At 41.0% G+C, this 9,897-nt stretch overlaps 1 protein-coding gene across 1 annotated transcript; it reads left to right on the top strand.

The window, feature by feature from the left end:
- The first annotated feature begins 5,438 nt into the window (after positions 1–5,438).
- Positions 5,439–9,405, top strand: LOC116253458 (uncharacterized). The gene is made up of 2 exons (XM_031628280.2): positions 5,439–6,190; positions 8,283–9,405. Exons 1-2 carry the CDS (start codon positions 5,501–5,503, stop codon positions 8,994–8,996), a joined length of 1,404 nt encoding a protein of 467 aa, XP_031484140.1. The 5' UTR covers positions 5,439–5,500; the 3' UTR covers positions 8,997–9,405.
- The last annotated feature ends 492 nt before the right edge of the window (positions 9,406–9,897 follow it).

Genomic DNA, 9,897 nt, shown 5'->3' with positions numbered 1-9,897 from the left:
TCTACTAGGACTTCATTGTAGGATGTGGACCTGTTAGAAAAAATAGATTGGAATCTAAGGATTCTAGTCATGGTCTAAGAATGTTTGTATAATTCATGTTCTAAATTCAAAATAGAAAATGTTATAGAAGTCAAAATATCATTTCATGTGATTGAGACTCATCGAAAACCAATGGTCTAAAATCCAGCAATTTTGATACTTGTATTCATGAAATTTTATCTTCTAAAATCCAAATTTTGAGGGAACAGATCTGAATCTAGTGATCACATGGTTTAAAACTTTTGTTTTAGGTCTAACTGTATGGGTACTGATCTAAGGTTTATAATCCAAAGCTCATTATGTAAAATATGATCCAAAATCCAAAAACTAAGGATTGATATCCATAATTTGATATTTATTACTCAAAATCTATGATCCAATATTTAGATTCCAAGGTCTGAAATCCAATACTTGAGATCGAAATCAAATGTGCTAGAATTGGGTTTAATATTGTGACTTAGATCACAATTTAAGTCCAACGCCTTGAATTAAAATCCAAGATCCGAATAAGCTTGAGGTAGGCCTGTTAAGAGGGTTGGGTTCAGTGTTACCTCAATTGGGCTTGAACTTTCTTGAGACAATCTTGTGTTTGATCCTAATCAAACCATATGATTTTGGTATGATCTTCATTCATCTTGCATATATGGGATATGACTAAATCTAGGTATATGGGATTTGGTTCATAGATAATGAGTTCTAAGGTCGGTCTATCTAGGCTAGGTCTTAGGGAACTGATCTAAGGTTGGACTCCATGGCTATTTGACCTAGGGTTTTAGAAATCATTTACAGAAGATGATTTTGAAATCAGGTTGCAATAACCTTATCAAGCTGACTCTAGTGACTCTTGGAGTCATGTAAAGTTGGGAAAGGACCTATTTGCTTAAATTCTTAGAGACTTGGTAAAAAATTTCTACTTTTGAAGTCAAAATACTAGGATGCATGGGCAAAATGCTAATATTCAAATTGGAAGTCCAAGGTGATAAGGGTATAGGTACTCAATGCTGGTGTAAGAAGTGTTTGTTTGACTAAAGAATGAAACTTTGTTCTTGAAATTTGGTCTTTAAAAATAAATTTGAAAATCTCTTGGTGAAGCGCAAAATGGCCATTTGGACTTATAAAAATTTTAGGTCACAAATACTCCTCTTTGGTACTGAGCTGAGAACCATGCCTAGTGGCAATGGTAGAACACCATCCCTGAAATGAAGAAATTTTTGAAATTGGACTTTTGAAAAGAAAAACCACTTTGAAAATACATTACATATATACATATATGCCCAAGTGTGAATAGTAGTGCTATGTATGTGAATAATGCTTGAAAATTCTTGTAAAAATGCATGCATTGTATGTGCTTTTATGCCTATGTGCATTGGAGCACGAAAACCTCACATAAATGTGTGTGCTTGTAAAATACTTGTGTGCGTTGAAGCATAGAAATCTCACATCAAACTACGAGTGCTTGTGAAGTGTTTGTAAAATGCTCATAAAATTTTTGGTAAAATAATTTTACCTGTACCTCTTGTATTTTGTAAGGACTTGTATGACTACATTTAATGCAAGGACAAAAGCTTTGTGCCAATGTTGTGAGATTCTTTGAGACAATTATTCTTCCATTTCCAAATGATAAGCCAAGAAGAGGTGCTCTCTATGTTGGGTTTCTTAATGCAGGATTTCTTGCTCTCAAAGAATTCTCGACTCGAGTGACCAGGGCTTTCTAGGTAGACATTTTGCGTGTTTTGAAAATTTTCTCGAATTTGACCATTTTTGTCTCTTTTCATTCTTGTATTTGCCCTCCTAAAGCTTACATTTTGTGTGCTTGTGCATACTAAAGTACAAAAATCTCACATAAAAATGTGTTGTTGTGAAATGTTTGTGATATTTATAAATGGAATGCATGTGCTTGTATGCCTATGTGCGCCAAAGAGCAGGAATCTCAGATAAAAATTTGAGTGTTTGTGATATGTTTGTAAAATTTGATAAAATCCTTTTGCTTGTGTCTTTTGTACCTTGTGATCACTTGTATGATTTCATTTATTGCAAGGACAAACTCTTTTAGCCAATGTTATGAGATTCAATTTTAGGTGGTTGTTCTTCTATTTTCAAATGACAGGCCAAAAGGAGTTGCTCTCTATGTCATAGGGTTTCTTAGTCTAAGATTTGTCACAATCTTGACTCCTTCTGTAATCACAAGAAGCTTATGTTTTTATCGTCAGAGAAATTTTTGACTTTGTTTGATTTTGGCTTTGGAGACATACATTTTGCTTGCTTTAAATTTTTCTTGAATTTTGTCCTGTTTTGCTATTTTCATTCTTGTTCTTGCTTTTTTGATGTTTCAAGCCAAACATAGTCCATGAGCTTATGGAATTCAATATTTTTGAAAATTTTGTTTTGAAAATGATTTGTAGGGTGCTTGAATCAAGTTGTTGTTTGGAAATCCAGCCGATTTGGTAGATTTGACAAGCCTTTTTCTTGTCCATACTAAGTTGAACCCAACTTCTTGGCCTGAAATATTAGTGGAATCCACTCGGCTTTTGAATATTGGTCATTAAATCACGCTTTGAGGACTTTGAAGCATTTTTGGTTTTTTGGAATTTTTCCAAAGTGTTTGACTTGGTTTGATTATTTTTCGAATCGAAAACATGGGTTTTGAAATCCAGATTTTCATATTTCATTAATTTTGGAATTTTGAAGATAATGGGATCTCTTTGTCGGGTCTCATTTTAGATAATCTGATAATTCAGCATCTTGAATCGTGTTTAAAATCACGCTTTGAAGTGTTTTTGGCTTTAAAAAACCAAAAATGAATGCTTTATTCCTAAATGATTGCATACTTGTTTTGAATATTTTCGAATTGAAAACAAGGTTTTTGAAATCCAGATTTTCAGATTTTGTTAATTTTAAAATTTTGAAGATAATGGGATCACTTATGGGATTTCATTTTAGATGGTCTGGTACTCTGGCATCTTGGATTGGTTTTGGTGGCCTCATCCTCCCATGGAGTAGTCAATTGTGATTTTGAATGTGTATATTTGTACACATTTGGCTATTAGTTTTAGCAATTTTTTTTTCCAAATTTACAGTAATTCTAAAAATTTCAGAAATAGCAAGGATTTGAAAGAAGCTCATTTTGAATATTTTAGCCAGATCCAAGATGGATTGTGCTACATGTTTGAGAATCCAATCATTGGTACACTGAGATTGATTGATTGGATATTCTATTGGACTCATGACACCTTTGCTAGGTGGTCATCATACATTCATTTTTCACCTCTTTCTCTCATGTGTTACATCATCATACAATATGAAAGAGATCTTTGCATTACGTAATTGAGTGGAGCATTCCCTTCTTAATTTAGGGAATTGTTGTAGTGGTTTCACATGATTTAGGACTCAAAGTCTAATTTTGAGTCCATAGGTGGGAAATTTGAAAAACGTCATTTTCCCTCTTTGAAAAATGAGTTTTGGACGGCTGAAATCACTTGTTTGCAAGCATAAGTGATTTAACATGTACATTTTCGCGTTGGCAAATCGGCTGGGTATCATTCCCAGCCTTAATAAGAAATAAAACCCCACCTTAGATCGGCTCTTCCATTTATGTCATGGAAGGAACAAAATAAAATTGATTGAAATACTTACCTTCCTCTCAACGGTTGACCTAGCTACTTCAAGAAAACTGGATAAAATTTCGGGCAAAATGGGTGATCAGGGGTAAAATAGTCATTTATCTGACTGGAGATAGGCTGGGTTATCTGGATCCAGCTCCTCAACTTTTGCATCATAAAGTCCGTGTCTATGTGATTTCTGGGCTTTATATTTGAGAAATCAGCACGAAATGTTCATTAAAATGAAAAAAGTGGCCATTTTGGGCCTTGGCAGTGAAAAATTTGGGTGTCTACAGTATCTCTCTGGTTTTTTGTTATATCAGAATGTAGCTTTGATCTTGCTTAGCATTTCCATAAACGTAGTATATAGGTTAGTATAGTTGTGTGGTAGGGTTTGGGGTACTCCCTCTCTCACTTCTTCTTACCATGTTCCTATTTCTTCACTAGCCTAAACCCCTGTGCACCTCTTTTTGCCTTTGGTAACCTGACACCCACACCACGGCTCCCTCCTTGAGAAGTTGAGTTGTTGAATACGAAACAACAAAGGCATATAGGCTCCTCGGTGCAGCACGGAGAAGAGGTGGCCTTCATCTCAATCTCTGCAACATCCAGCCGAATGTCTCAGGTGTATTGTATCATTTGCACCCACCCTGCATGCTCGAAGTAGATCCAATGTAGACGCTTGTGGAGGCCGGTTGGTGGACTCCCTCCCTCTCTTTGCTATTGCCGGTGTTGAGCCGAGGCCAAGCTTAGTTCAATCAGTGAGCTCCATCTCTCTCTCTCTCTCTCTCTCTCTCTTCATGCGATTGATGCCAAATCAAGGCTCGGGTTCTAAGGTGCTCATTGTGGCTTGTGAGTGCGGGCTTGAGGCCACGCACCACGGTCCACATTTAGCTGTTTGTCAAGCTCCTTCTCTGTTTGACAACAAATCCATATCCATGTGTAAGGGAGAGTTGCTGTCTGGGATGACTTCTAATCATATATGGTTTGATGCCTCAGAAAGCTACTAATGAGATCGACAACTGCACGGCATGATTAGAATGATGGAATGAATTGCATGTTGAATGGTCTGCACGTTGATTGGGGTATTCTGTAGAGTAAGAATGTAGGGCATGGGTCATGGAATGTACCACCGTTTGAGAGGCCGGAGTCTGTCTGGTCTTGGGAAACCTTCTCTTTTGGGTCTGTGCAAATATTTTTTTTTTTTTGTTTCTGTGGTGATTTCATGTCCCTTTCTCTCTCTCTCTCTCTCCTATGCGGGTTCTAAGAGAGTCAAAAACTTTAAACCCCTCTCCTTGATCTGTCCCTCCTTACCTATGCGTTGTGTCAACTATGTAAGAGTCCTAAATTGAGCGGACGGATATCTGGGGTGTGGGGCTCTATCGCCAAGGCGCTCCTCCCTAGTGCCAGTACAACTGCTGCCACCTCTTGTCCTCCAACTCAACTACTCCCCCAATGGCTAGATGATGGTCCTGGGTCGAGATGATCCTCGCCCTTTTGCTCTCTTTGTTGGCTTCCTTCCTCATACTCGGAAAGGTCTGGGTTGTATCACTTGCCTACTTTATTTAAATCAATGTCTAGTAGGCGTATGCTCCAGTTCTCTAGGTACTACCTTATTTGCGATGTTGAATCTTTGTTATTTCCAACCATCGAACCCCCTTTCATATAGTTTTTTTCCTTTTTGTCGTTAAGAGGCCGGAGGCTGTTCCTTTGACCAGGTTGTTCGGGCAAGTGGATCGCAAAAATTAGTGCCCATTCGTGACCGACCCGAACATGAACACTTTTTGTCTCTGAGAATCGGAGTCAACACTCAACAGTCCCCACTCTGCTTGACAGGAGTGAGAGAAGAGGACTGAGAAACGATGGTGTCTGCCCTTTCCTTCCGACTTCCCAACTTCATACCCTTCTCTCACCGCCATAAACACCACTCTTTCCTCGCTGGCTCCCCGCTCATCCGCCGCTCAAAACCCCCACCAACAACCACCATTTCCCCTCTGGCGTACGTTACTGCCTCCTCTGCAAACCTTACTCGCCCCCTCCGTGTGGCGGTAGTCGGTGGCGGTCCGGCGGGAGCCTCCGCGGCCGAGGCGCTCGCTTCAGGCGGCATCGAAACTTACCTCCTGGAACGCAATCCTTCGAACGCCAAGCCCTGTGGCGGCGCGATCCCTCTCTGCATGATCGACGAGTTCGGGATCCCGCCGGAGATACTCGACCGCCGGGTGACGCGGATGCGCATCATCTCCCCCTCCAACCTCACCATCGATTTTGGCAAGACCCTTCAGCCCCACGAGTTCATCGGCATGCTTCGCCGCGAGCGCCTCGACGCTTTTCTCCGCCAGAGGGCCCAGCACTCCGGAGCCTCTCTCCTTCACGGCCTCTTCCTCGATCTCGACTGCCCCAAGAAGGCCAACGAGCCCTACCTCCTCCACTATACCGCCCATGGCAGTCGCACGACTCTGGAGGTTGACGCAGTTATAGGTGCGGATGGAGCAAACAGCCGTGTCGCCAAATCTATCTCCGCCGGCGACTACTCGTACGCCATTGCCTTCCAGGTAACGGAATCTCGTCTATCTATCTTTTCTTCTTCTTATTTATTCCTAGTTAGACGGAACTGGATTGCTTCCTTAGCTCCTGCTTTTTTAGCTTCATTCATTCATTCTCGAATCGTTCCGTTTTGATCTTGGACTTATTTTAGCATTTACTATGGAACATAGCAAACCAGGTTGGCAATTTGCTGTTTTAATATTTTGCAAACATGTGTACTTGTGGATTAGATTGGGATCGTGAAGGTTTATAAGTAATGTACCATGACTCAATGATATATGGTATTCTTAATGGATTTTAGAAAGTCTAGGCATATTAATTGTGTTTAGTAATTTTAGTCAAATCTCGGGATGATTGGCTTTGTTATTATTATTATTATCTTCCAGAGACAAATATCCATGGATACAAATATATGGATTTTCCTTAGACGAAAATCCATGGACCAGAAAAACTCATCTGTGTGTGATTTGCATAGATATTTATCCGTGGTAACGTCTCACCCTGTTTGATACAGCAAGGATAAAAAATATAGTGACAAAAATATTGACCATTGTAACCCTCACCAGAATAGCTCATATGAGCACCAATGTTGCCTCTTACCTTCTCAAGCCCATGTTATAATTGGACGAAAAATTAGAACCCACCTGATCAAGAGTTGCTGAAATGGACCATGTTCCTAATAACAACAGAATATCTCAATTTAGTTCAGGCCCAGATTGTTGCTAATTCAATAGATGGATGGTTCAAAACAGAATGTGGTGAGACGAAATATTATGCTGTTGCTTCAAAAAGCTTATCAAGAATATAGATCACAAAACAATGCTAAAGCAGTTCTCTTGGCAATATTCTTAGGATGTCTAAGGTAGGCAAAATAATGAAAATTTCTACAAAAAAAATTAAATTCTGAAATTTAGCAAGAGCAGATTTTCATCCTAAGTCATCTTCAAAACTGTGGCATAAGATGCCAGGGAACATGGATGATCCTTTGCGGAGAGCTGCACAGACAACCATAACAATTGACTCAGAAAGACCAACTTAATTCTAAATTTCAGCCTTGGTTCAAACAAACAGAAGATCAGTAGTCCAAGCTATGATTATAAATACCACAGCTTAGATTGAAGTTTCTTCAAAATTATGTTCAACCCTCGTGAACATAATACAATAGAACTCAAGTTTCCGGGACATTTGAAGAGGTGATGGTAAGGCAGTTTAACAATTTCTGCATTTTTATCGACTGAGACAAACCGATGGGTGCCCAGTTTAACAATTTCCCAAAATCAGTTTTTACCGACTGAGAGAAACTGATGGGTACTTGACGAGATGCCATTGTTCGACAAGAGAGAGAGAGAGAGAGAGAGAGACTACGTTGCAATAGTTGGAGGTCGCTGCTGGAGGTGAGGTGGGGGATCTCATCTGCTGCTGGAGATTGTGGCGGAGTTGCAGTGGTCAGCGGTGGTGGGCAGTAAAAGGCAACTGTAGTTTTTGAGGGCATGGGAGCGTGACGAAAATGAAGCATCGACAGGGAAAATGAAGCATCGACAGGCTAATGGGCTTCAATTTCATTCCACAGATATATGTCGGACCTGTTGAGGTCCGATAGAATTTTGCAGACAACAGTCTGCACTCTCGCCTTTGAGAGCATGGACAATCCTACCGCGCTTGATGGAGAACAGATAAAACTGTACAACTCGGATGTTTATGTGCGGTCTACAGTAACATCTGTGTTCGTCAAACGCCCCCTTAGGGACTCAGAAAATGGTGGAGTTCGGAATGTACCAGAGAAAATTGATCTCAAGCAAGCTGAATTTGTGTTTGATCTTCTTGATTTGTTGACCACCTCGGTTGAATTTTGTGTAGAAAACCGTTTATATAAAGCTCCAATAAAGAGCTTATTCAAGATGGGAGTGAATTTGAATGTTGAATTTGAACCAAGGCTGAAATTTAGAATTAAGGAGTGAATTTGAATGTTGATTTTGCAATAAAGGATGGGAGAGCTCCTCCCAAGCGCGACCTTCTATCGGAATTTGATATTACCATTGTGACATCGATGAGTTGGAGCAGCAATGATCTGACAATTTGTTTTCTTATGGGGATTTGCAGGAGCGGATGAAGCTGCCAGAAGAGAAGATGGCATACTACGAGAACCTCGCTGAGATGTATGTTGGAGATGATGTGTCACCGGACTTCTATGGATGGGTCTTCCCCAAATGCGACCATGTTGCAGTTGGCACAGGCACCATGATGGCGAAGCCCCAGATCAAGAGGTTTCAGAGTGGCATCAGGCAGAGGGTGGCACCCAAAATCGCTGGCGGAGAGGTCATCAAGGTGGAGGCTCACCCCATTCCAGAGCATCCCCGGCCGAGGCGGGTTGTCGGGAGGGTGGCACTGGTTGGAGATGCAGCTGGATATGTAACCAAGTGCTCGGGTGAGGGTATCTACTTTGCAGCGAAGTCGGGCCGAATGTGTGGGCAGGCCATTGTCAAGGGGTCCGACAATGGCAGGAAGGCGATAGATGAGAAGATGTTGAAGACTCTGTACCTTAAGCAGTGGGACGATGCGTATTATCCCACTTTTAGGTTCCTAGATATCTTGCAGGGATTCTTCTATAGCTGCAACGAGGACAGGGAAGCATTGGTGGAGCTGTGTGGGGACGAATACGTGCAGAGAATGACTTTCCAGAGCTACCTCTACAAGACGATCGCTCCGGGGAACCCGGTGCAAGATTTGAAATTAGCTTTCAAGACGGTGGGGACCTTGATGAGGGCCAAGTTTTTGGGGTATGAGATGAAAATGTTGGTGGGAAAGAAGGCGTGAAATTAGAAGACCACTTTGCGATCTTGTAATCAGTTTGTTGGGATATTGGTGGAAGCCTGTTTTTCGGTTTGGAGGACTGGTTACTTTCTTGCGTGGCTAGTGCTTTTGTGTAATAAAAAATTAATAAAGATGTTTGTGTTTTAGCGGCATAAATTCAGGTGCAGACAAGAGCTTGATGGCGTTTGGAAAAGGACAAACTTGAGTTGGTGACTGACTGTCGGTGGCTGTTGAATAAACAGACACGCCTGTAACAGTGGAAGGAGGAGTTTGAGCATCTTCCCTTGCACGATGAAGGTATGCAGGTTGCGATGGGGGTTGAGAGAAACAGGTAGAGTATGTAACTAGTCTGTCTTATCCCGAGATATTGCAGTTTATATATATGACATCGTTTGTCGGTTTTAACTTTTAACCTTTTATTCTTACCGATACGTGACTATTACGATGGGTCTGGATCCAACAAGACCCAACAGTTTGGTCTGATGGCTTTCTCTCGGTGCGCATACACCTTCATACGTCTCAGCTGGCCAATGTTCGGTTACGGAGAAAATAAAAAATCATGAACGAAATTTACGGCTACGGTTCATGAAACCAACACGGATAAACATCGGGAAAACTGCATGGTTGACCATCGATTACGCAGTATAGTATGTAATAATGTAAAGGATGCATACAAGGTTCCAACCTACCCCCCTTACAACCCATGCCAGACTATGATAGAATGGATGGTAGACACCAGCAGCAGATGATGACATTAGACCAAACACAACAAACCTGAAAGCAGTGCGCCAAACCTGGCCTGGAACAAATGACGCATGCGGTCAGTAATAGTCTATCATCCCAACACGACTTCTACCACTTCCAAATGTAAACTAGATTCTTAACATGTGCATTCTTATGCACC

The sequence above is a fragment of the Nymphaea colorata genome, chromosome 4 (assembly GCF_008831285.2).
Source record: "Nymphaea colorata isolate Beijing-Zhang1983 chromosome 4, ASM883128v2, whole genome shotgun sequence".
Lineage (NCBI taxonomy): Eukaryota > Viridiplantae > Streptophyta > Magnoliopsida > Nymphaeales > Nymphaeaceae > Nymphaea > Nymphaea colorata.
The sequence above is the reverse complement of the archived record's forward strand: the minus strand, read 5'-3'. Positions and strand labels throughout refer to the sequence as shown.

What these genes read in the sequence shown, in the direction of transcription:
- LOC116253458 (XM_031628280.2), top strand. Translation starts at nt 5,501, where the DNA reads ATGGTGTCTGCCCTTTCCTTCCGACTTCCCAACTTCATACCCTTCTCT. An exon ending in CGTACGCCATTGCCTTCCAG is followed by an intron (nt 6,191 to 8,282) that starts GTAACGGAATCT and finishes GGGGATTTGCAG; the next exon opens with GAGCGGATGAAGCTGCCAGA.